Below are 26,738 nucleotides of genomic sequence, written 5' to 3'. Positions count from 1 at the left end.
GTGAAGATCTCCATGTTCTCGCAATGACTGCAGTATGTGTTGTTTCCAGTTTTTTACTATGACAAACAACATTGCTATAAACATTTTTGTATGTGTCTCTTGATGCCCATATGTACACAGCTGTACATATGCGGAATTTCTCATCGTGGGGTCATGTGTGCATTCAGCTTCAGTAGATACTGCCAAACAAGTTTTCAGTGTAACAGTCCCACTCCTTGGATGTCTAGACATATATGCCTGTGAGAACAGGGCTGACGTAAAGGGGTGGACAGCCAGACCAGGCCTAGGCTGGGAAGCAGCTGTCTGCTGTGGGCGGCAGCAGCTTTTGTCCAAAGACCACCCCCACCCTGCAACATGAGGGAGGCTCATCTAAGGGAAACAGGCAGAGCCACATGGCCTACCAGAGATTCTCGCAGCACCAACTCCGGGGATTCTGAGTGCCAGATTTTCTGAAGAAAACGACATTTCCTTACATGTGTGGAGCTGGCTAGGGTTTGGAGAAGGAAGATGGAAACGTGAGTGCAGAGAATGTGCCTATAGATGTAGATTTGGAGGTGTTCACATAAAGGTCCACCGTCCCCAACGCAGGCTCCATGAGAGCCACGACCCCTGCATGTCTCCATCCCCACGTGTCCCCATGCCACAGCTGAGCCTGCCGCAGGGCAAGAGCGCTATCCACACTCGCTCAAAGAAGGAACAGATTTCCCAGGAGCTGACTGAGGAACGGTGGCCACTGCAGGGGAGTCAAAAGAATCAGACGTAGTTTCCCGCCATGGAATCTGCAGCATCTTTGTAAGAGAGCGGAGAGTTCAAGGTGGATTTCTGCAGGACAACATGGCAGACAGAAGGAGAATCAGCCCAGTAGAGCCTGACAAGGAGCAGCTTGGAGGGGAAGGGAGAGGATCAGAAGAAGGGGGGTCACAGAAACCAAAACAGGGTCGTGAAGAATGGATGTTCAACCATATCTAACAGTAGTCAACAAACAGGAGGCCCCCACAAAAGTAGCTTAAGATAAGTCAGATAATCTTTGAAGAAGCTATTTCAAGGAAATGCAACGATATAGGTCAGATGAACATATGTACATTGTATACATTATGTCACATCAACACATATACGTAATATACATCCCATATTGTGAACAAGAGGAAGCACATGGTATGTTTTCTCCCCAGGTAACAAGAACAGTTTGTTTGGTTAGCACCTTGGGGGCCACTGTAATTTGTTCCCCAAACTGGAAGATTCATGTATTCTTTCTACATTCAGAAGAAGTTAGACAACTTTTATCCTCAGAATGAAGTCAGGAGCAACCAGCTGGCAGAGGCCAAAGGGAAAAGAGAAAGATGTTGAAAACCGACTGTATGCTTGTCACTTCACAGGTAATTTCCCTTTGTGTTCACAACAATCTAGTTAGGCAGGAATTACTGCCCCCATTTTCCAAATGGAAAAATTCATGCTCATAGGTTAAGGGACTTGTTTGAAAGCAGACAGCCAGCTAGGGCCCAGCTGGGGTCAACTGCAGGGCTGGCTCACCTGGAGCCTGTGGTCCTTCCCACATCACGCCACCCCCCCCCCCCCGGCAGCTAAGCGCACTTCTTCACAAGCAGAGCGCCTGACAACACTTTCTATATTTCTCAATAGTAGGGAGTTTTTAAGGTTTAATTTAATTTTGTTATTATAACTTTTTATATTGAAATGGTTTAAAACTCATAAGAAATTGCAGAAATAGCACAGAGAATTCGTGTGTATCCTTCGCATACGTTTCCCCAATGATAATATTTTCCATAGTCATAGTACATTATCAAAACCAGGAAATCGATGTTGGTACAATACTATTAATTCAGGGGTTTTCAACCTCGGCACTGAGATTTTAGGCCAGACAATTCTTTGTTGTGGGGCTCTCCTGTGCACTGTAGGATGTTTAGCAGCATCCCTGGCTGCTACCCACTAAATACCAGTAGCACCCCTCCCAGTTGTGACCACCAAAAATGTTTCCAGACTCAGCGATAGCTTTTAAAGTACCAAAGTGCTTTACATTCTTTATTCAAAATAGGACTTTGGGTTCAGCATTTTTTAGATGTAACACATACAGAAAAATAAACATAAAGCAGAACAGTCAAAATGTTTTTTTAAAAACCCTCAGAATTGAAAAGACATTTTAAACCACAAAGATATAACTATGCTTTTAAAATCAAGGAGAAACACAAGGGCTGGGTTTTGACTACAGTAGTTCTTAGTTTAAATAAACGTTATCAAAAATCACATTCACAGGAATTTGTTATTCATCTCAGACATTCCACTTGGCACATTTCTCAAGCAAATCTTAAAACGGAGGTTAATGAGGTTATTTTCTCTCACCTTATTAGAAGGAACTGTGTAAAATTCATGTAATCACATAAAAATATGCTGTCTGAAATAGTGGCCCACTCTTGTCTCTGCTGCATGCCTGATAAAGGCGCGCTCGGCCCCATCTGGTTTCAGCTAAGGAGGACAGACACTATGCCAACAAAAGCTGATGCTCATCTTTGCTCCAGCTCTGAGGACCACCCCCACCCCCAGGTAGGGCTGGAAACTTCCACTTCCTTTGGCACGTCAGCACCCTCCACAGGCAGTCTCCCTAGGAAGCTCAGGGGTTTCAGAGAGACACGTAGGTAAGCCACACTGCATTTTCAGACCCGGGAGAAATGACTCAGGTGTTTCAGTGATATTACAGTGGCAATCAGCCTTAACAATATCGGGCTCTGGGCAAACACACGTAAGTCAGACTCCATCGGTACTCACCGAGGAAGCCTTTGCACATTAGGTTGGGTCTCCCTGCCCTATAGTCCCAAACCTCTGCCATCACATAATGGGTCAGGCTTCGCAGGTGTCTCTGCCACTGCCTCTGACATTTGTGCCCACAGAGAATGTTGCTGAATCATTTTAGAAACCCTTGGCTGCAACAAATTTATCTGGATAGTGAAGACTCTGAAAGATCTTATGAACCAACTAGATGGGGCAGAGTCAAAAGTGAAGGCTCAGAAAGCTGTGCCTTCGACCTCGCAGCTATCAGTGCCCTTCTGCCCAGGCCAGGTCTCGGGGGTTGGGGAGGACACACCACAGACCAGGGCAGAGACCCAAGCAGGCGTCTCATCCCCTCCACCTTCTCAGGGCTCTAGATAGCGGCAGGTCGTGCTGGGCAGGGGCAACACCCAGGCTCAGAAGTCAGTGCCTTTACAACCCATTTTGAGGGTGCAGTTTCCTCTGCCAGAAAAACCAGTCTTTCAGGGCATGTTGCTCCAATACATAAATTCATTTTCAGTGACTTGCTGGGAAACAGCAAATCCAGAATAACTCAGGATCTAGTAACAGAAGCAACCTCTAGTTCAGATTTTGGGGAGTAGGGGCAAAGTGGGAGGCTCACAAACTTTTCTAAATATGTACTAACTTTTGTTTTTTTTGCAAAAGAACATGTATTTCATTGTTAAGCACTTGTCTACAATTTAACATACATTAATATCTGCAATTATCCATTTAATATCAATTTGTAGATATTCCAGGGACCTTCAAACTCAGATTTATAAAATTACAATCCTAATACAATAAATGGCAGCTCTGGTGATCTAGTGATTAAGATTTGTTGCTCTCACTGCTGTGGCCTGGGTTCATTTCCCAGTCAGCGAACCACACCACGCATCTGTTGGCTGTCACACTGTGGCGGCTGCAGGTTGCCGTGATACTGAAAGCTACGTCACCTGTATTTCAAATACCAGCAGGGTCACCCTTGGTGGACAAGTTTCAGCAGAGCTTCCAGACTAGGCAGACTAGGAAGAAAGACCTGCCACCCACTTCCGAAAACATTGGCCATGAAAACCCGTGAATAGCTGCGAAGTGGTACACGGTCTGATACAGCCCAGAAAGTGAGAGGATGGCACAAAAAGACCGGGCAGGGTTCTGCTCTGCTGTCCACAGTGTCACCAGGAGTCGGAATCCACTCGACTGCACTAACAACAACAAACAATATAATAAATAGGACTCACTAATCTTGGGGTCTGCAGTTAATTGTGACATGGGTGGTAACACACAGGTTTTGAGGTTTTTTGCCTGAATGTCAAAAACAACATGCCTGAAGTCTGTGCTTAAAAACACGACTGCTACTTAACCAAACAGAAAGGAACATACAGATGGAATGCTCTGGACTATTTAAAGAGGTTCTGAATATAAATTCACATTTCTTTTTAAATAATGTAAAAATTAGGAAAAAACCTAACTTTCTCCAAGAAATAGTAACCTCTTTCACCTGCTTAGGGTATAAAAAGATGCCACTTCAGCTGTGCCAGAACAGCCTCCTGATAACAAGGGTTCCTTATCCAAAGATCTCAAGGGAGGAGCTGAAACCACATATCCTCTAAGAGCACTGCAAGGCGGCCCCTTTAAAGACCATCAGCTTCCTGTGACCACAAACTTCTCATCTGCTGGAGAAGATGCTTCCTCAACATAACATGTATAGCTATTTGTAGAAAAGCCATTTGCAGGATGTGCTCATGAATTTTTCAACTCGGAGATTAAATGTTTCAAGCTTAGTTCACAAAATCCACCCGCCTTCAATCTTCATTCCATTCAGATTTTCAGACCAAATTTCCCATTTCAGGATACATTAGGATGTTGTTGACTTTCCATGGGAAATGACTTGAGGTAACAAGTTTCAAAGGACCTGAGCAAGTCAACAATATGATTGTACCTAAGCAAGCAAGTACAATCATGGAGAAATTATACTGCTCTAATTTCTTTAAATGTCTGTAAGTTACTCTAAAATATCCTTGATTACCAGAGATATTTGTATATATGTAGACTTCCCAGCTGAACTGGCTCTGAATTCATGACTTAAATAAACTTCTATTCTATTAGATTCACTGGGCAAATCTCACTAGCACATCTTAAAAGTAAGCCCTTGACCTTTGCCATCTCAAAAATCTACATTCAGCTGAAATGTGACTCTATTCTTTCCTTGCCAAAATTTGTCAGCTCACAGATGGCCAAGGTCAAAGAACTAAACTCCACAATATGTGAAGTCTACCAAAAATATTCAAAGGAGTTTAAATCCTAATGAGCCTAAATTACAGTATTTAGCACTCCAACAACCAGCTCTTGGAGGATTAAAAGACCATTTAGGGCTGCATTCTAACAGTCTCCTTGATCAGCTAAAAGGAGCCCAGAGAGGAAAATGAAAATATACTAGGCCACCTAGAACGTGTCTATTATGGAGTCGGGAAGAGAAACCAGGGGCAGCCTCTCCCAGCCAGCTTCCAGGCGCTGCCCACTTATCTACAAGATGCCAGGACCATTCTGTAGGAGGAAAGGCCAGGTCCCTGGGCTGAGCCCAGATTGTCAGGTTCTACCTGCTCCCAGCCCCTTGCCCCTGCGACCACAAAGAGCACACCCCAGATCCCTGGAAGACCGTCCAGGCCCTGGCATCATGGGCTTGGCTGGGCAAAGGCCGAACAGCAAACAGCTCGCTGTTTGTCAGAGTTGTTTGTTAAGGTACCACACGTCATGGTGCTCCCTTTAACCTACAAACCTGTGTCCCACTCTGTGAACCAAAAATGCACATTTGATTCAGTTCCACGATGCCACATCCCATTTCCTCCCAAAGGCTGTTCCTTGTGCTCCTGACAAAGCACACGTGACACAGATCACTATACCCCCAGTGGCTCCAAGCCACACGCTCCTAAGAAACACAAGACTGAGTCAGGGAATGAAAAAATTTAGCATACTAAAATATGCAAAAACTGTGTGCTAGAAAGCAGATACAGGGGAAACTCATGAAATAATAATGTACAAAGAGACCAACACTAAAACTCCGAAAAGGAAATGAGCAGAAGGCTCTGCTTCGCTGTGAGCTGGCATCTGTGAACAGGCTCAAGAACCACAGCGTCACCAGAGAGGTCCTCATCCCCGGTCAGGCAGAGGGAAAGGCACAGCAGGTGAGGGCGTGGTCGGATGGACAGCCGCAGGGCACTGGACAGGAGAAAGTCCCCCTGCCCCTACAGCCACGGTTCGTGGACGACAACTGCCCCCACCAGGTGCTGCAGGAAGGCTGCCTGAGCAGTGGCCCTGCTACCCGTGGACAGAGATGCCTCAGTGTCCCCAGAACTCAGGGAGCTCCCAGGGTCCAGTGCCCACTCCCTGGAGCAGGATCCTGGCCTCCCTAAGTTAGCTCTTGGAGCCGCCTGGTCACCTTGCTTCACAAACCTGGGGGTGATGAGGGGAAACCATGTTCCATACAGACTGCCACATTTCCAGCTACGCGGCTGAAACTAGATAGAAACACATTTCACTGAGCATTCCCTGAGCCAGTGACCCAGGCACCCACCTGCCCTAAGGAAGAATCGGGACTCTCTCTCTCTGAGTCATTAAATGAGCTGAGCAGAACTTAGCTTAAACATCTTGCTCAGCTCTAGTGATTAAAACTATTACATTTTGGAGCAGAATGACACTCGCTTACCCAAGTTGAGGTAAATATTGCAAAAAAGCAGCAACTGCCTCGTGGGAATTTTGTCTTTGGGATGAGTCTGTGCGTTTTCGTTCCATTCAGAGAATATACTGTTAAATACTTCCTTACTCTGGTCAGGAATTATTCCCCTTCCTTTGAAACTAACTTTTCAGAAACAAAACCTATCTTCACTTCCTTACATTTCTTTACAAAATGTTTGCTATCAGTCTACAGTGAAAAACTGGCACTTTATAAAATAAACTTGACTTGGAAGATTGCCAATTCTAGTACTTGGAAAGGCTATAACCAAGTGCAGGAAGACTGGACTGTTCAAAATATTTCACAAAATTCTGAACCTTAGAAAAGCTATTCTCCAAGACTTCTGGGATAGCAAAGCTAGATTTCCTTTTTAAAAGCCATGTTTGGCATTCATTATATTATGAAACAAGTATTTTTTTAAATTAATTCTTTGAATTCCAAAATATACTTTTGAAAATCAACAATAGCTTTTATAAGAATGGAAAATTTGCTATACATACCTCTTAAAAAACCCACTTATCTATTTTGTTCTAGATTTAATGGGTTACCATTTTAAAGTATACCAGACAAAAGGATCTCTATTTTGATCATTATATTGGTCAATTATATTTGATCAATATACATTATATATCATTACATAATCCAAAACAATCCAAAAGAATGCATTATTACCATATAAACCAGCCTTTCAAACTGTATTATAGGCTATATACACTATCGATACTTTTCAACTAAAATGTATTCATAAATACATAAGAAAAATATAAAATATATTTATCTATTATTATGCAATAATGCACTTTTTAAAAAATGGTACTTCAGACCCAATACCGGACACTGCATGAAAAGGCTTGATTGCTTTTGTGTTTAGTAAACAAAAAATGATGTAAATCTAATAATTGCTTATTTTTATTGCTATAAAGTTTTTTATAAGCATATGTGAATTAAGAATTTATTATTTCATCAACATGACCATTTTTTAGCCTGCTTTACTCCAAATGTAAATTATAATGAATTAACTTCTGATGGCTTTCACTAATAAGTTATTAAAATTTTTCCATGATCAATTACCTTTGACAAACACTGCTCCCGTCAAGAGATGTCACCAATCCAGAGTTCAAAGTAAGTATTTCTATAGCTTAAGACATCCAAGTTTGAGGCATGGAAATATCCAGCAGTTTTTGGAGCTTGATATTAATTCAGATGGGTGCTATATTTCAGTTGCACTGATGTATTATTGTTTCTTAGATGAAAGAAGGCAGCAGGAAGATTCCCCCCCACCCACCCAGTACAGCAGTCAGTGTACATTTGGTGTCTTAGTGTTTATTCTAACCTATTTACCTTTACTCAAAGGAGACCTAGTTCAAGTGGCAAATTTTACTAAAAGTTTAACTGCTTTATTAGGTATAACTCTCAGCATACAGTGTTAAAAAAAAATACTACTTCTCTAGAGCAGGGGTTGGCAAACTTTCTATAAAGGGCTGGATAGTAAATATTTTAGATCTTGCCATATGGTCTTTGTCGCATCTACTCAACTCTGCTCTTATAGCAGCAAAGCAGTGATAGGGAATATGTACACGAATGTGCATGGCTGTGTTCCAATAAAACTTTATTTATGGACACATTTGAATTTCATACAACTTTCATGTGTCGCAAAATAGTGTTCTTCTTTTAAATTTTTCCAACTGTTTAAAAATGTAAAAACCATTCTTAACTCTGGGACCCTACAAGAACAGGCTTCAGGCTGAATTTGGCCCATGGGCTGTAGTATGCCTATCCTGGTTCCTATAGAGCAACAGTGAAACCATCCCTCCTTAAAGATTACCACTCCAAAACAAAATGATGGAAAATATGAAAACTAAATATGGAAATATGGAAAGATAAATTACCAAGGGATGACCGAGGTGTGAAGAAATCAAGTCCTCATCCAAGATGCTCACGCATGGCCACCCCATCTTGGTCTCCAGAGCCATCAGCAGTGAGTGAAGAAAGCCGACCAGACCCTTTGCCCGCAGTCCCGCCACGCGCAGGGCGCCCATCCGGTTCTGAGCAGCATTTGCTTGCTGGGCACGCTTCCCGTGTCAACTCACCACTACTCCTGTGGCTCCGAGTGGGACAGAAAGCCACCTTTCCATCCCCCATGTCCTGCGCTTGGAGTCCAGCCACTGAGAGTCCAGCCTCTCTGACTGCTAATGGCCCACAGAAGTCCGGCCCCTAGTGTGTGCTCCGCCTACACAAAGGGGGCTGGGGGCCAGGGACCAGCTCTTCAGGCTCACAGCCAAGGCCTACCGGATTACTCTGGCATTTCAATTCACCAAGCATCTGATTTTGGCGGGGGACAGAACCCCTTCTACAAAACATTTTAAAGAACACTTTTGCCCAGTATGGGAAATCTGGGCCTTTCCACATCAGAGAGGAAGGATGGAAGAAAGGAAATTTGGAAACACGCTGTTTAACTATTGTTAAAGTGCGCGCGTCATCAGCTGAGGAAAATGGCCTGACTGCCAAGGCCTCCTCAGCTCCCAGGAGCTGAAATACAAGGCACAGGATAAAAGAGTGTGCAAGTGGCCTTTACTTTTTTAAAGGACATTTACACAAAGGCATAATAACGTCAAGTAAGGCAAACATCTCCCAGGTTCCAGTTAAGAAAAAAGGACCGCCCAGAAACAGGCCGCGGGGCGAAGGCCCTGGCGCGAGCCACAGCCCTGCGCCCTCCTTTGCACGGTGTGGCGCGACGCTTCGTCCTTTCCCTGAGGCCTGAGGGGTCTCCAGCGAGCTGCAAAGGCTGGAACACGACGCCTACGGTTAAAAAAAAATCCCAAGGTCTTACAGCTGTGCTAAGGTCTCGGAGCTTTTTTCTTGGAGAAAGCTACTGCTCAGGAGTCTTGAGTACTGCTTCCCATTGCGACGCGGGACGAGAATTCTAGAGGCCATCGAGGAAGGCCTAAGCGACAAGAAAACGGCCGGGTCACCACGCTTGCTCGAAGGGACGGTCTGGCTGCAAGGTGACGGTGAAGCGGCTCCCTCCTTTCCTTCCACGCTCCCCTCACTCCAGGTGGACGCCGCTCAGCAAAGCGTCAGAGCGGGTCCCTGAGACCGGGCCCCTCGCGCGGTCCTGAGCGCTGGGGGTGGGCGCGGCCGAGGGCCGCCTGGCGCTCAGAGCGCGTCGGCCGGGCGCACGTATCGCAGCGTGTAGTTGGCGCCCGCGTTGTTGTCCCAGTACTCGCCTTGGGCGCAGCGGTAGCAGACGGCGAAGTGGACGGCGACGCCTGGCGCGTCCGCGTCCTCCCCCTCCTTGGGCTGCAGGCTGGGGGGCAGGCACAGCGAGAAGTGGAAGCGCTCGGCTCCTGGCTCCTCCTCGGCATCCCTGGTCCCCCCCGACGCCCCATCTGGCGGCAGCGGCTCCGCTGGCTCGGGCTGCAGCTCGGCCGGCACGTCCAGGAAGGAGCGCCATTCCGTGAAGGTGTAGCGCACCGCCACGGCCCTCGGCCCGGGGCAGCCCAGCACCCGGCCGGAGCCCGTCACCTCCGCGCCCGGGAGCGCCGGGCAGTGCACGCGCTCCAAGCACACGCGCTGCCGCCGCAGGCGCTCAGCCGCGGCGCCCGGCCCGGGAAGCTGGAAGAGGGGCCGCAGCCGGGGAGGCGGCGCGGAGAGGGGCGCGGCCGCGGCCAGCAGGTCGGGGAGCTGCTCCAGGTCCTCGGAGTGCATGGGGAAGCTGCGGAGGCGGGACAGCACGGCGGGCGGCACCTGCGGCTCCTCGGCCTCGCTGAAGTGCTTCACGCTGGCCAGGCTCAGCCCCAGCGCGTCCGCGAACTGCACCCGCTTCTTGCACTTGGCGCAGCAGCCGCCGGGGCCGTGCGACACGCCCTCGGGCCTCTCGCCGCCCTCCGCGCCGAGCCCCAGGGCAAGCTGCTGCCGCTGCTGCAGAAACTTCGCCGCCTGCAGGATCGGGTCGGCGGGCAGGGAGAAGGAGCGCGCGCGGCGGCGGCGGCGGCATTCCAGCAGCTCCTCCTGCTCCCGGAGGGCAGCCTCTTCCCCCGGGGGTGGGGGCTCAGCGTCGGGGCTCGAGGCCTCCGACATGCTGCCGCCGTCCCCGCCACCTTCCATGCAAGGGACCGCTGGGGCTGGCAGCTCCTCAGCTGGCGGGGGGTCTACACACGGTGCAGGCCCCTGCGCCTCCGAACTTAGCAGCTGCGCCCCCTGGGGCTCCATGACGCCGTCTGGCCGGGGGACTTGTCCAGGTCGCGAACCCCCGGCTCAAGACTCCTCTGGAGACTTAACGTCTTGGGTCGTTGCAAGAGCGCGCAGCGCCCGCTCGGGGCTCCAGAGGAGAACGCACGTCCACTGGGGCGCCTCCGGGTTTCAGCGGACTGGGAGGAGGATACGGGCCTGGGGCGGGCTCCGGCGGCATTGAACCTGCCTGCGGCGGGGGAGGGTCCAGGGGGCGGTGCGGGCCGGCCTCCCGCTACCTGGCGCTGCCGCCGGAACACCTGGAAGCGAGGCGGCACCCGGCTGGAGCGAGTGGGCGGGGTCCCCGAATGCTGCCGCAAAAGCGGGGAGCCGGCTTTCTGGAAGTCAGGGGCTCCCTTTTCCCTCCCTCGCAGCCCAGCCCAGCCGAGCGGGGCCCGCTTCGGTCCTGCCTCCGGAGCTCCGGGGGTGAACTCGCGCTCAGCTTTCGTGGACACGGGCTCTCCTCCTGCTCATGAAGTGGACTCCCCAGGTCCTGACGGGTCGGCCCTCGGGGGTCGCAGAGCAGGCTCCTCTCGGCTGTCGCGTCGGCACAGAAGTCCCCAAGGCAGGCGCGCAATTGAGGACAGCTCGCCTGCGGGGCAGGGGGGAGGCGGCTGGGCCGCGCGGACGAGAGCGCGGAGCGCCTCCCTCCTCTTCATTCCTTCTCCAGACTTCAGGGCGCCCAGAGCTCCAGTGCCACTTAGAAGCCTGACCCCGCGCCGCCGAGTGGGCTTGGGCCGAGTGCGGGGCGGGGACGGTGCCGGGTTGCGAGGAAGAGTGGACACGGCCGCCAGCGAGAGCTGCCGGAGGCCATTCGCACGGGGCCCGGGAGCACGTCCCCGCTCCTCCCCTCGTCCCGCCCGCCGCGCTCCGAGCTCCGGGCCAGAGGAGAGGGCCCCGCGAGACCGGCCCCGCGCCGCGCGCACCGCCTCGCGCCGCGGCCCCCAGCCCGCACCCCTCGCCCGCCCGCCGAGGGTCCCGGCGCGCGCTGGGACGCGGGGTCGCGCCCTGAGGAACCGAGGCCGAGAGTCTGTCCCGGGCCTTCCATGGGAATGCGGAACCTGGGGACTGGGGGGGACTAACCAAAGTGTTTTTAGTTGTTGTTTTGTTTTATTTTTAAGGCTAACTTGAGCTTGATCTAAGTCAGTGATTCTCCAAACTTTAAGGCGCATCAGCCTCACCTGGAGGAATTGTGCAAACATTGCTGGGTCCCGCCCTAGAGGTTCGGAGTCCTTAGGTCTGGACGGAGCCCCCAAGTCTTTCCGAAGGGGCACTCTGACGCTAGGCTCTAGGGACCGCATTTGGGGACTACTCATAAACCTATGTGCACACGTGTACAGGTACTTGTATAAAAAGTTGGGGATTCTAGAAACACGTATCTACTATTTCAGAAAAAATTAAAAGCAAAGCCAGCTACCAGGTCGTTTAACTGAGGCATGGCGACTAAAATACCTTGTGGTCTGGCAGAATTGAAAGGGCCAGTGCTTTAGGCATTTCGGTGTGGGGACAGGTAAAGCGGTGGTGAGTGGAGGTAAGGGTCATGTTAATAGCCAATATTGGCTGAGTGTCCAACAATCAAGAGAGCAGAGGCTCCCCTTGCAAGATCTGATCTCAGAACAATCCTGTGAGCTAGGAGTCATATTATCCCTACTCTCCACATGGGACGTAAATGTGTAGAAAGATTCTTCATTGCCCAGGCCTCACAGCTAGGTTGTGGCGGGATTTGAACCCAGGCAATTTAGAGGGAAGATTTGTCCCGTAGACTAGTAAACCAGGGCTGGGGCGGTGGTCCTGAGGAAGGAGCCCTGCCCTCTGCTTGCCGCATCTTGCAGGTCCTCCCAAGCCTGGTGTGTGATGCCGTGATGCATCTCAGCCTGGGGCTTCCAGGAGGCACTGGGTACACCTGGCCTGTCTCCCTGGAAAAACTCCAAGATTTACGGGAAAAGACGTTAAGTAAGTATTGATATATTTTGCAGTTAAATACAAAATTTGCAAGCTGTTTTAAAGATAAACTGGATCTTCAAAGAGATTTTGAGGTTATGGTGACCCTCTGGGCTACAGCTCTCATCAGGGCAGATGCTGGGGGCAGGGCAGGGACTAGAGGGAGGTGAGGCGCCCAGGCAGTGGAACTGAAGGAGGCATCACTCTCAGGGCCATGCGTGCCGTGGTCCCAGGCCTGTCCCACTCTCCTCTCTTTGGTGGAAACGTTAGCACTCCCTACCCTTTTGGAGCTCTCAACGTATTGGAGGAGCCCGACATTAACCACAAAGTCACACACGCAAATGCAGAGTCAGCCACTTGGGCAGAGGCTAAGAAGGCGGGATCCAACCTGGTCAGGGAGGCCTGGACAGCCTCGGTGAGGAAGGCAAGTGGGAGCTAACAGATAGGGCTCCGGGGAGGAACATTTCAGCCCCTACAAAGGCCCTGTGGGGAGGGAATGTGGCAGAGTAGGACTGAAAGAAGGCCTGTGTGGCCCAAGGGCAGAGAGCAGGAGGAGATGGCAGAGCTGAGGATGGAGAGTAGGGAGGAGCCAGCCACTCAGGGCAGTGGACAATGAGAAGCCATTGCAGGATTTTGAACCAGGTGCACCACCCTCCCAGCACATTAATGTATTCAACAGCCTGGAAGCTCTCCAAAGCTTGTCGTTCATGCGGTTTTTATAGAGCTCAGTCTCCAGCCCCCTACCCATCCCTGGAGGTTGGTGGGTGGGGCTGCAAATTCCAGCCCTCTAATCACTTGGTCTTTCTGGTGACCAGCTCATCCTGAGGCTATCTAGGGGGCCCTACCTACTAAGTCACGTCATTAGTATAAATAGGTGTGATCAAAAGGGACTCAAAACCAAAGACACTCCTGTCACTCAGCAAATTGCAAAGGTTTTAGGAGCTCTGTGCTAAGACTGGGGACAAAGGCCACATACATATTTTGGTCACACCACAGTAGGATATACAGGTCTAAAGCTCGGAAGAGCAGGAAGGCCCAGGACTGAGCTTTCAGCAACGCTGGCATTGCAAGGCCAGGAGGAGAGGATGAGCAGCCAGAAGTGTTGGAGGAAACAGGAAAGAGTTCTTCAGAAGGCAAGGGGAAGACTTCAGAAGCAGGGGAGGGAAGTGCTCCACTTGGCGCCAGTGGGGACTTTGGGATCCTCTCCCTTGCCTCCTGAAAGGTGTGGACACAATGGCAATCTCTGGCCCCCAGCCCGCACACCTCTGCTCTGGCACATGAGGTGATGCAGACGACTTCTCTCCCAGGCTCACTGTCCCCTGACAGGGCCCCAGTCTTCTCTTCTCTGGGATCCGGATTCCTGACGTCAATTGCTAAATGATGCAGCATGCAAAATAATTTTTTAAAATTTAGCTCACATAGTCCACACCACTGAAATGTGTTCAGTCCTACTTCAAATATCGTACTTCAGCTGCTAAAATATTTACTCCAGGCATTCAGAGGCTCCTAGCTTTACCATCAGTTCTGGTTACCTATTGCTGCATAACAAACCACTCCAAATGTAGTTGCTTATCAAAATAACAACAGCATCTATTTTGTGCACAAATCTGCCAAACAGGCAGGGCTCCCTCAAGCACTGCTTGTGTCTTCCCCTTTTGCAGCAGCTTGAAGTCTGTGCCTGGGATCATCCGATCCCAGGTCTGCTGCCTGGGCTGCGAAGACCCCTGACAGCTGAGGCTGGACCCACTGCTGCTCCTCAGGCATCTCTCTGTGTCATCTCCAGCAGGGTAGCTGCAGGGCAGCCAGACTTGTAACCTGTTTGCTCTGGAAGAGAGATGGAGAAGCTGTACCACTTTTTATGCCTAATCTCAGAAGTCTCGGTGTCTTTCCTGCTGCATTTTGTTCCTTAGAAGTGAGTCAGTAAGGCTGACATATTCAAAGGGAGAGGAAGGAGATTCCACCTTTTGCTGGAGGAGTGTGCAAGAACTTGCAGGTGTGCTTTAAAACCACTGAACTATGACAGAACAGGACAAATTAGAAAAAGCAAGGGAGCTTTCTAGGGTCTCTTTCATAAAGGCACTAATCCCATTTATGAGGGCTCCATCTCCATGACCTAATCACCTCCCCAAGCCCCCACCTCCGCATACCATCACATTAGGGGTTAGATTTCCACATATGAATTTTGAGGAGACACAAGCATTCAGACCTTAGCCGGCATGTTGATTATTTTGAGCTGAAGGCAATTGAGAAACAGCAGATGCAGGAAGGACTCTCTGCCCTCCTCCTTTCCACTTAAAAGTAGGGCACGAGTTCCCTGTGAGAAAGATGCCTTCCCTGTACCTTGTCAGTGAGACAGGGAGCTGACGCTGAGATGAGTCTGCACAAACCAACCTACCGAAACAACCCTTATCTTCCATCAGTTTCCCCCATATATTTCTGAGTCACTTTCCCACAATTTACCAACCTCAGCCCAAAAGCCTTTGTCCTTTGTCTTGTCACATCCCCGCAATTTATCATCCTTTGTTAAAATGATATATAAGCTCCGAGACCTACTGTTTCTTTGGGTCTTCATTTCTTACACATGAAGGCCTCCATGTACACTTAAAAATATTAACATGAAATAAAATTTGTATGTTTTTCTTTTGTTAATCTGTCTTTTGTCATTTTAATTCTCAGGTCCAGTCACAGAACCTAAGAAGACAGAGGAAAACCCCTTCCTTGATGACACCATACAGTAAATCCCCGCTTATCTACAGTTTTGCTTCCCACGGTTTCAGTTACCACGGTCCAAAAATATTAAATGGAAAATTCCAGAAACAAACGAGTCTTAAGTTTTAAATTGCATGCCATTCCTATGGGCTCCATGCCACTCGGGACGTGAATCATCATTTTGTCCAGGGTGTCCGCACTGTATACGCTGCCCACCCGTCAGTCACTTAGTAGTCATCTCGGTTGTCAGATTGACTGTCTCAGTATCGCAGTGCTTGTTTTCAAGTAACCCTTATTTTACTTGGTAATGGCCCCAAAGAGCAAGAGTAGTGATGCTGGCAATGTGATATGTCAAAGAGAAGCCATAAAGTGCTCCCCTTAAGTGAAAAGGTAAAAGTTCTCAACTTAGTGAGGAAAGAAAAAAATCATATACTGACATATGGTCTACAGCAACTTGCGTTACAGTATATTGTTTTAATTCTTCTATTTTATCATGTTGTTAATCTCTTACTGTGCCTAATTTATAAATTAAACTTTATCACAAGTATGTATGTATAGGGAAAAGAACAGTATATACAGGGTTCAGTGCTGTCCGTGGTTTCAGGCATCCACTGGCGGTCTTGGAACGTATTTCCTGCAAATAAGGGGGGGGCTACTGTATATAATATGTTAAAGTATTTAAAAAATACTTGAGGAGGCTTGCCTTAGAAAATGTATCTTTAAATTGTTTTTTTTTTAAGATTTTATTTTTTTCCTTTTTCTCCCCAAAGCCCCCCAGTACATAGTTGTATATTCTTCGTTGTGAGTCCTTCTAGTTGTGGCATGTGGGACGCTGCCTCAACGTGGTTTGATGAGCAGTGCCAAGTCCGCGCCCAGGATTCAAACCAACGAAACCCTGGGCGGCCTGCAGCGGAGCGCACGAACCTAACTACTCGGCCACGGGGCCAGCCCCTATCTTTAAATTTTTAAGGGAAAATTTCTTAAGATTTTTTTTTCCTTATTGTAAAAGCGATACTTATTCTCTATGGAAAAATTAGAAAATACAGATAAAGTAGGAAACAAAGTGTAAACATTCATAATCTCATCATCCAGCAATAATCCTATTAGTTAATATTTTGCTGTTTATTTTTTTCTATCTGCCCTGTTTTCACTCCTGCAAACCTATGGCGTTTATTGTCTGCTTCTCTGGAGTGCTTCTTACCGTTCACTGCTCTGGTGGGTTCAGACTTGTTTCCAGATCTTATCTCCAATTGGTCTATCTCCCCTTGGAGAGCAGGGACTTTGTCTGACTGGTCTCTGTAGCTTTCCTGGAGTGTGGGCTGGGAGGCTTGGTCTGAACTAAAGACCTGGGAGACAGAATACCTGAGTTTAAACCCAACAGCACCATTTCTGCAAATGACCTGACCTCTCTGAGCTGTGGTTTCCTCAGCTGTAAAATGGGATAATGTTACTGCCTACTGAAAGAGGAAACCCTTACAAACTGCTTTGCACAGAGCCCAGCACATGTAATGCACAGTAACTGTTTGCTGTGATTACCTATTAGCATAGTGATTTCATTCGTTAATTCAACATATGTTTGCTGCATGCCTACTACGTGCCAGACATTCTTCTAGGTGCTGAGGACACAGCAGTCAACAAAACACACAAATCCTCGCCTTTAGGGAGCTCACGTTCTAGTGTCTGGGAGTGGGAGACACTCTACAAATAAATACATCAAACATACAGCATCCCTGACAATGATGTGTGCTTTGGGAAATACACAGCTTTGCACACAGTAGGTACTCATTAGATATGTGGATTGAGTCGTTTTCTTTCCCCTAGCCTCCCATCCCTCACTTTCTGTCTGTCCTAGATCCCCTTTCCAATGTGATTAAATAATGTATGTGGGGCCTAAACTCTTGAGACGGACAGTGTAAACCTCATGCAGTGGATCCCAAGTGTGTGGCTAGAAAGGGCTGCAGCACAGAAGAACAAAGCCCAGAGGTCATGCGACATTTGTACCTATGACATGGTGAGACACCAACAGGTGTTTTGACGTGAGTTTCCCTCTGGATGATCCCACTGTTGTACTCATAAGTTTGCACTGTTGGTGATCAATAGTCGCTGCTCTGTGAAGTCAGAACAGTAAACAGCAGCTCTCGGGCACCGTGTGGGGTGAGGGGTCAGGGAGGTGCTGGCTGGAGGGTGTTTATGACCCCTGTGTCTCCAGGCGGTGCCTCCCGCCCTAGATGATTCTGGCAGGAAATATTCACCATGTTTACCTATCCTCTTCTCTCTCCAAACACTGTTGACATAGCATTTCAAAACCAACTAGACCCTCAACTTCGACCTCCTTCAGTGTATGCGCCAGTAGACAGCACTATTGTAAGGCAAACATCTGTTCATAAACAAACAAGAAAACCAAAGGCCCAGGGTCAACATGTATGAGCCCACGCCTAAAAGAGACCCGAGTGTGGGGAACTGGGCCATTTTTTTAAAGGGGAAAAATAAAACTTAGAGCATATCCAACTCTGTGATAAATGCAGGGTTTTTGTGAGATTTTCAATATGTGACAGTTAATTTACTCTTGCAATATTCCCATATCTGAACATTAACATATTCGTTCACACAAATTTTAAACCTTCATACTGTATGTTAATATTTAATGATTTTATGATTCCATTACTATGATGGTTAAAATTCCTCAACACAGATCGTTTGCTACAAATTGGCGTTGGATTTGTTATATATTCCTTACTTTGTGTGTATTGATTACAACTTGTAATTTTTCCGTTTTCCGAATATAAAGTTTTCCACAAGACCCACAAAACAAACCCATGAATTTCTCTATATGGTAGTCAGCTTCCAGAATAGTCCAGCGTGATCCTCGCCTCCTGGTATTCATGCCCCTCTCATGACCTGTGTAACGAAAAGCAGATTGTGGAGATGACTGTGTGACTTCCGCCAAGGTGAGGTCGTAAAGACACCAGGATTCCCCTTGCTGTCTCTTGAAGCACTTGCTTTGGGGAAGCCAGCTGCCATGTTGCCAGAGCACTCAAGCAGCCCTGGGGAGCACCGAGCATCGCTTTGCCAATCATGGGGATTAGCCGCCTGGGAGGTGGAGCCAAGCCTTCAGATGACTGTCGAAGATGGCCAACATCTTCAGGGCAACCTCCTGAGAAACTGAGTCAGAACCACCCGACTAAACCACTCCACAATTCCTAGCACTCAGAAACTGTAAAATAGTAAATGTTTATTGTTGATTTATGCTACTAAATTTAGAGTAATTTTGTTACATAGCAATGAACATAAACGTCTATAAATGCATAAGAAATATCTAGAAACATGCATGTGGGAACTATGGTACTCTTGGAAGAGGTAGAACAGTGACAAGAAAATTAATAAGTTTTTCTGTATTGCTTTAATTTTTCTCCAGAGGAGTATATGGCTCCTTCAATTATATAATTAAAAATAAATTTAAAACCAAAACTTTAAAGCAACCAAGGTGTCCTTCTGTAGGTGAATGGATAAATAAACTGTGGCACTTCCACGCAATGGGATATTATTCAGCCATAAAAAAAAAAATAAAGAGCTTGTATCAAGCCACAAGAAGTCATGGAAGAATCTTAAATGCATATTGCTAAGTAAAAGAAGCCAATTTGAAAAGGCTCCCTACTGTATGATTCCAATTACATGACATTTTGGAAAAGACAAAACTATGGAGACAGTAAAAGGATCAGTGGTTGCCAGAGATTGGAGGGGAGGGATGAACAGACAGAGCACAGAGAATTTTTAGGGCAGTGAAAATACTCTGCATGATATTATAATGGTGGACACATGACATTATACATTCGTCACAACTCAAGAACATACACCACCAAGAGTGAACCCTAATGCAAACTATGGCTAATAATAATGTATCAATATTGATGTGTCAATTGTAGCAGACGTGCCACCTTAATGCAAGATGTTACTAAATAGAGAAACTGTGTGGGTGGCGGAGGGCAGTGGCTATATAGGAACTCTGTACTTTCCTCTCAATTTTTCTGTAAACCTAATTCTGCTCTAAAACAATAAGGTCTATTAATTATTTTTAAAATAAATTTTAAAAGATGAATAAAGACAAATATACAAAACTAGACATCACATCTAGTGTGCCAGGAAACCAAATACGGGCCAGCTGGAATAGAAACTTCACTGAGAATGAGGGAAGATTGATTCATCTGTCACCCTTATTTCTATCAATGTGTTTTCCAGCCAGCAAACAGGATAAATGTTCCAAAACCTTGACCTTGGAATGGAGAATATTCTAAATCCTGGATCCCTAATTGGCATGTATTGTTAAAACACTCCCCCAAAAGCCAAACGCAGATTGAGAATGGACTCCCGTAACGTTCCAGGAGGCTCTGCGTCGGGGAGAGTCCACCAGATCTGCAGGAATGTGGCCATGGGCCTGCCTGCATAGCTTCAGACCACCAGAGAGGCAGCTCCTGCTGGACCACCGCCTCTGCCCAGCAGGTCAAGCTCCTTCACTGAGAGGCAAAGAGTGGCCAGCTAGTTCCTGGGAAGCAGGACATGACACTTCTGGGTCAGGTTACCAACGTGCTGGCATGAGCAGAGAGGTGAAGAGGGTTGTTCAGGGGTTCAGGTTCTGGGGAAAGTGGGGCAGCCCTCCCATTGTCAGAAGAGCACTAGGGGAGGTGTTGCCTAAAGAGGCTGGACAATAAGAAAGGGATTTGTCTAGTCACGGGAGATGGCTCCCCCATCACGGGCCATGGTGGTGCCCAGCACGAGAGCTGGGGGGGAAGAAATGGCACAGAATCAGGAGTACTGTCGCTCCTTCACTGAACAAATATCACTGTGGGCCAGACACGATGCTGGTGCTGGGGTACAGGGGTGAGCAGGCCAAAGTTCCCAGGATTGTTCCCAGGAGCTTTGTTCTAGTGGGTCTCAGATCATGTCCAAACACACACGTGTAGAACACAACATCCGATGATGATAATTGCTATGAGGAAAACAAAGTAAGGGAAAGGGGGAGGGGGATAGGTTGAGGGGAGGTGACATCATGGATAGGGGGTCAGGGAAGTCCGGGACCTGGAAATGGGAGGTTGATTAGTGTGCCTTCTAGGGACTCCAGTCTCCCCAGAACAGCACCTGGTTCACCCTTGGGGGTACAGATCCCTGAAGCCCAGCCCCAGCCATCTCCTGCTGCGCTGAGATGCCTCATGGGACCAAGGCTTTGGTCAGTTGATGAAACGGGCATCCCTGTCTCCTGAGATTGTGCCATTCCAAGTGCCATCCTAAAAAAAGATCTAAGCTGCCCTGTGTACCCCATTTAAAAAATCCTACTCAGGACGACTTTGAATTGAAGGGGACATGCTCACAGAGATTCCTGTGTCTGTAGAGAAGGGAGGCGGGGAGATGGAAGTGAGCTCATTGGAGGCTGGCTTGTGAGCAAGCAGTTCCAGAGGCCTGGTGCTGGACTGGCCACGCCACCCTCCCGCATGGTTCCCTTGACCATGGGGACATCAGTATCGCATGGGTCCTACCAAGGTCCTTTCCCATGTGACTTCCTCCTTCCCTTCCCCTCCTGGCTGTGGCAGGCTTTAATTTGCCCCAAATCCAGCAGTTATACTCATTAGAGATCACAGATTCTAAAATGTGCAGCTTCTCCCATAAGGATAAGATTGCAGAAATCAACTGATGGAGCCAGGAACTCATGTGGCATTTGCGCAGAGACATAATTTTTGTCCTGAAAGTTGCCTGGGACTAGAAAGGTGGTGAGCGAGGGTTTCTTGTTTTTGTTTTTCTTTTGATTTGTTTTTTAAAAATGATCCTTAGAAAGGATAAGCTTTCAGTAGAGGAAAGGATGAGCTGCAGGTGGGCAGCTGAGAGTAAGCAAGGTTTCTAACCCTTCCCCCTGTGGTACCTCGTTGGTTCCTCTTGGCCACTCTTATCTTAGGCCTTTCTAGAAAGAAATGGTAAACTAAATAAAGCAGTGTTGGGAGAAGAAAAACACAGAGACATTATGAGATTAAGGAGAAATAACTATTATTAAGAAATTAAAATACTAGTCTCTTAAACCAGGAGAATAGTAGGAAGAGGAAAGCAAAATATCAGTGTTAAACATCTTACTCTTGTACAAAAGTACCAGAGTTCTACAAAAGTTGAACAATACTCACATATAAAAGACTTTCATTTCCAGAAACAAATATTACTACATCCTCAATGATGGTGTAAATATTTAGTTTCTGGACATGGCATCTCTCAGAGTTCATTTCTCCTAGAGATTTTTAATTCTTTGTGAGTGAGCTCATTTTCGTGGGTTTTCTGAGGGAGTTCTTTGAGCCCCGGGTGGTAAAAATGCTGCTCCAGCACAGAACAGTAGGAGGTTTCCTTCTGCCAGCTCCCGGGTTTCAGCGGCGTGGATCTGTTTCTGTGTTAATTTCTCAGGTTTCAGTTCTTGCACCAGGCAGGTAGTTAGATTCAGACCCCATCCTCCTCCCACCACATGCTGCCCAGACTTAGTATTGTTCCCCTTGCAGCAAAGCTCAGGAGAGAAGGCACGCCTCTGCAGCCCTTCTGGCAGATGGGCCATGGACCGCATCTCTCCGTCCTGGTCGTTAGCTGCAGCTCTCAGCCCAAACTCCTGCGTCAGCTTCGGCTTACCATTTGGGTTCTGTTCTCTCTCTTTATTTCTGACACCAATGGTTTACATTTCATTCTTTCAAACCTGGTTATGTATTAAAAAGAAGGGGAGTTATATGTTTTTTCTCCAGCTTTAAAAAAATCAACTTTATGCGGTATAATTTACTGGGGCTATGTGTGTGTTTTATCCAGGATTACTAATCCACGTGTTTGTAGCAGGAGAGGGGCCATCTGCATCATCCTCACCTGACCTGTGGCTGGAAATTTCAAAGCAAACACTCGGCTCCGTTCTCCTCATCTGTAAAATGAGTACGAGAACAGACCCAGCCTCCCAGAGTTGAAATGAAGATTCATGGGGTCACATGTGCACAGCTTTAAACTAGGGGACCAACCCACCCACATCGGTTTGCCTGGGATGTTCCTGGTTTTAGCACTGGAAGTCCCACGTCCTGGGAATGTTCTCAGGCTGAGACAGCCAGATGGTTGGTCACCCTACCAGAGTGGCATCCATGTTAGTAAGGGGAAAAGAAACAAGAGCTGTGATCGTCACTAAAGTCATTTAAGTGAACAAAAAAATTTAAATAATAGTGATTTTTTACCTGATGAAACTGCTTTGGAATACAGTCTGGCAGCTCCTCAAATGATAAGCATCGAGTTGCTACATGACTCAGCAGTTCCATGCCTAGGCGCATACCCAACAGAAGGAAAACGTATGTCCACACAAAAACTCGTACACCCATGCCATAGCAGCAGTGTTCACAACAGACGTGGAAGCAACCCAAGTGTCCAGCAGCAGATGATGGATAAACAAAATGTGGTCTATCCATATAATGGATTCTCATTTGGCCATAACATTTCTGACACATGTTAAAACTTGGATGGACCTTGAAAATATTAGGCTGAGTGAAAGAAGCCAGACGTGAAAGATCACAAATTGTAAGATTCCAAATTTATGAAATGTCCAGAATAGGGAAATCTATGGAGACAGAAAGCAGACTAGTGTTTGCTTAGGGTTGGGGGAGTTTGGGGAGGTAGTGAGTGATGGCTAAAGGGTATAAGGTTTCTTTTTTTTTCAGGAAGATTAGCCCTGAGCTAACATCTGCCACCAATCCTCCTCTTTTGGCTGAGGAAGACTGGCCCTGAGCTCACATCCGTGCCCACCTTCCTCTATTTTATGTGGCTGGACAAGTGGTGCATAGGTCCACGCTCAGGATCCGAACCAGCAAACCCCCAGCTGCTGAAGCAGAACGTGCGCACTTAACCGCTGTGCCACTGGGCCAGCCCCTACGGTTTATTTTTGAGGTGATAAAAACGTTTTAAAATTGGCTGTGGTAATGGTTGCACATATCTGTGTATATACAGAAAACCTTTGAATCATACACTATAAATGGGTGAGTTGTGTGGTATGTGGATTATATCTAAGTAAAGCTGTTTTTTAAAAACTTGAATCTAATTCTCTCAGCTCACTCAGAGCGGTACAGGGGCAAAGAGAAGAGACAGGTTTGGACTGGGGAGGAAGGAATTACTGAGTCAATCTACACAGACTGGGCAGAGGATTTTGATGGTATCCTGTCAACTTTCTCAAAAACAATCTCTTTTCTTTAAAAGTTATTTGTATCTCTATTAACAGCTTTTTGAGGCTATTAAACTCTCCCAAAAAACAACTCTTTGCATTTGGATCACAAGAATTTCCTATGACAACTGTCATCCCGAATGCCCAAGTTCTCTCCATTTCCTACACTCCTACACCAGGTTGGTGGATATAACCTTTGATGTTCTACTTTCCAGCATTTTTCACAGTTTCTTTTATTTGCTTTTGCTGTTTTTATGTTAGGTTGGTTTTTTTGGTGAGGAAGATTGTCGCTGAGCTAACATCTGTGCCAATCTTCCTTCATTTTATGTGGTATGCCGCCACAGTGTGGCCTGATGAGTGGTATAGGTCCACACCAGGGATCTGAACCCACGAACCCAGGCTGTTGCAGTGGAGTGCATGAACTTAACCTCTATGCCACAGGGCCAGCCCCACTTTTACCATTTTTAAAACATCTTTATTGAGGTTTAAGTCATATACCACACAATTCACCCATTTAAAGTGCAAAAGTCTATGTTTTTTAGTACAGTCACAGATGTGTACAACCATCACCACAGTCAGTTTTAGAACATTGTCATCACCGCCCCCCCCCAAAAAAACATCCTTACCTTTTAGTTATCACCAATGAACTCAGATTTGACCTGCTCAAACCTAGTAAGCTAAAAGTTTGGGGCATGACTAATATTTCTATCTTTGTCTCATTTGTGTCATAAATAGAATCAACCATTTTTTAATTTCAGTTGTTCATTCTTTTTTTATAGAAAAGGGCAAAATTGCAATAAAATATGCAAATAATTGCAAAATCACTGCTCTACGGGCAGAGACGGCAATTCAGCTAGAACTGAACTGCTGACTGAAAGTCAGGCCCCATTGGGGAGCTGGAGATGCTCCGTCACGGCCATACACGGAACGTGGTTCGTGGGTGGTGGTGGACAGCGTAGGAAGCACACACGGTATGATAGTTGGTACGTGGAAATTGACAACTGCTTATACATCCTGTTCAGAATAAAGGACACAAAAAGCTGAAGCCTGAGAATGAGTTAAAATCATGAAAATAGAAGTATTGAAGGATTAAGAATGAATTAAACATCAAGGAGTTAAAAGTAAAATAATTTTTTTAAGACATTTAATTTTGTTTTAAATATTAAAATTAAAGTTTAAGGCAAGGGAGATAGAATATTTAGTGGAAGAAACATTCCACTTAATAAAAAGTACAAAGGTATAAAATACCTACAGGTAAACTTAAGAAATATACAGGCTCAAGTCTGCACATTGAAGAAACTTTAATTCTCCAAAAGAAGATGTAAATAAATGAAAAGACCTACCCTCACCTTGAATATGAAGAAACGATAATCCTAGAGAGATGTTGATTCTTCCTAAATGAATCCACAAATTTATTGTGATCCCAATACAATAAAAATATTTTGGAAAGCTATATTCTAAAATTCATTTATAAAATAACCAGAGAAATTCTAAGAAAAAAAATAAAAGAATGAGGAAGGCATCGGTCCTAACACATGTTAAAGTAATTTTAAAGCTATTTCCTTAATAGATTGGCCCTGACATGTGAATAAGCAGACAGATTAATAGAACAGAATCTATTCTCTAGAATCTAGAAATGAATGCAAATAGCTATGGAAACTTAGTATGTGATGAAGGTGGCATTTAAAATCAGTGGAGGGGGCCGGCTCCATGGCCGAGTGGTTAAGTTCGCGTGCTCCGCTGCGGTGGCCCAGGGTTCGGATCCTGGGCGCGGGCATGGCACTGCTCGTCAGGCCACGTTGAGGTGGCGTCCCACATCCCACAACTAGAAGGACCTGCAACTAAGATATACAACTGTGTACAGGGAGGGTTTGGGGTGATAAAGCAGAAAAAAAAAAAAAAAGATTGGCAACAGTTGTTAGCCCAGGTGACAATCTTTAAAAAAGAAAAAAAATAAATAAAAAAATTAAAACAAATAAAATCAGTGGAGAAAAGATGAGTTATGTAATAAATACTACTGGTAAAATTAGTCGGCCATCTGGGGAAAAAACAAAGCTCATCCTCAATTTTAATTCTCAAAATAAATTCCAGATAGATTAAAAATTTTAATGTAAAAACTAAAACCAAAAGAGACTAGAAGAAAGCATAGGAGAATAAAAAAAATCTTAAGACTGAAGAAGACTTGACTTAAGTAAGAAATGAAAATCAAAAGCTATACATGAGTTTACCTGGGAAGCATAAACATTAATTTACCTGCATAAAAATCCAACATTTCTTAGTGGTGAAAAATCATAATAAGCAAAACCAAAAGAAGACACACCGGAACAACACTGGCAACACCTGTGACAGAAGGCAACCTCTTGGGAGAGCAATGTGGCAATATCTATCAACATTTTCAAAGAAAATAGTTTTGCCCTAACAATTCTACTTCTAGAACTTGATCCCGTGCTCTCACGCGTGTGTGCATCTTTCACTGAAGTAGAGTTTATAACAGGAGAAGACTAGAAACTGAGATGTTCTATAAAAGGGGGGCAGATTCAACATATTACATACATTCATACTTTATGTTATGAGCGCAGCCCTCACAAATATTGGGGTAGTTCTTCAAGTGCTGATAATGAAACCATCTCCAAGATATTGGATTAAGAAGAAAACAAGCAGATCCAGAGCTATGTGAATAGCAAGCTTCTATCGGTTCAATAAAAGGGAAGGGGCATGCTTGTTAGACAGTCATGTGCTACATGATGACATTTGGGTCAACGACTGACCGCGTATACGACGGTGGTCCCATAAGACTAGTCCCACACAGCCTAGGTGTGGGTAGGCTATACCATCTAGGCTTGCGTGAGTTCACACTATGATGTTTGCACAATGACGAAATCACCTTTCTCATAACGTGTCCCCATCGTTAAGCGACGCATGACTGTATGCATAGATGATTTCTAGAAGAAAGCACAAGAAGCTGGTAACATCGTTGCCTCTGGAGACGGGGATTAGGAGACCAGAGGTCTTGCTTGCTTTTCATTGTATATATTTTTTTTATCATTTTCATTTTCATCATGCACTTTCATTACTCTTTCAATTAAGAACAGTTAATAAAACAATCAAGGAAAGCAAGTTGGAAGCAGGAAGTTTTTACCTTAAAGAAAC

General features: G+C 46.4%; 2 protein-coding genes and 1 long non-coding RNA gene across 4 annotated transcripts in view; 1 reads left to right on the top strand and 2 right to left on the bottom strand.

The window, feature by feature from the left end:
- Window positions 1-18,856, top strand: part of LYRM4 (LYR motif containing 4) — a 192,755-nt gene extending 173,899 nt beyond the window's left edge. For both annotated transcript variants that reach the window (XM_070585066.1, XM_070585067.1), the window contains one exon: window positions 15,356-18,856. Coding sequence is in view for 1 of the 2 variants with exons in the window: in XM_070585067.1 (XP_070441168.1) it covers window positions 15,356-15,417 (62 nt within the window). In the remaining variant the exon portion in view is untranslated. The remainder of the gene's footprint in view (window positions 1-15,355) is intronic.
- Window positions 2,005-11,583, bottom strand: PPP1R3G (protein phosphatase 1 regulatory subunit 3G). Its single transcript, XM_008512321.2, has one exon. It carries the CDS (start codon window positions 10,718-10,720, stop codon window positions 9,665-9,667), a length of 1,056 nt encoding a protein of 351 aa, XP_008510543.2. The 5' UTR covers window positions 10,721-11,583; the 3' UTR covers window positions 2,005-9,664.
- A 3,120-nt stretch (window positions 18,857-21,976) lies between the features above and the next one.
- LOC139077221 (uncharacterized) lies at window positions 21,977-22,729 on the bottom strand. Its single transcript, XR_011529547.1, has 3 exons — window positions 22,615-22,729; window positions 22,412-22,507; window positions 21,977-22,100 (listed from the first exon to the last, which is right to left on the bottom strand). It is a non-coding gene; the product is annotated as an uncharacterized lncRNA (long non-coding RNA).
- Between the last annotated feature and the right edge of the window lie 4,009 nt (window positions 22,730-26,738).

This window comes from Equus przewalskii, chromosome 19 (assembly GCF_037783145.1).
Source record: "Equus przewalskii isolate Varuska chromosome 19, EquPr2, whole genome shotgun sequence".
NCBI lineage: Eukaryota > Metazoa > Chordata > Mammalia > Perissodactyla > Equidae > Equus > Equus przewalskii.
The sequence above is the reverse complement of the archived record's forward strand: the minus strand, read 5'-3'. Positions and strand labels throughout refer to the sequence as shown.

Bases quoted from the DNA above. Each gene is read 5' to 3' on its own strand.
- PPP1R3G (XM_008512321.2), bottom strand. From the start codon at position 10,720: ATGGAGCCCCAGGGGGCGCAGCTGCTAAGTTCGGAGGCGCAGGGGCCT.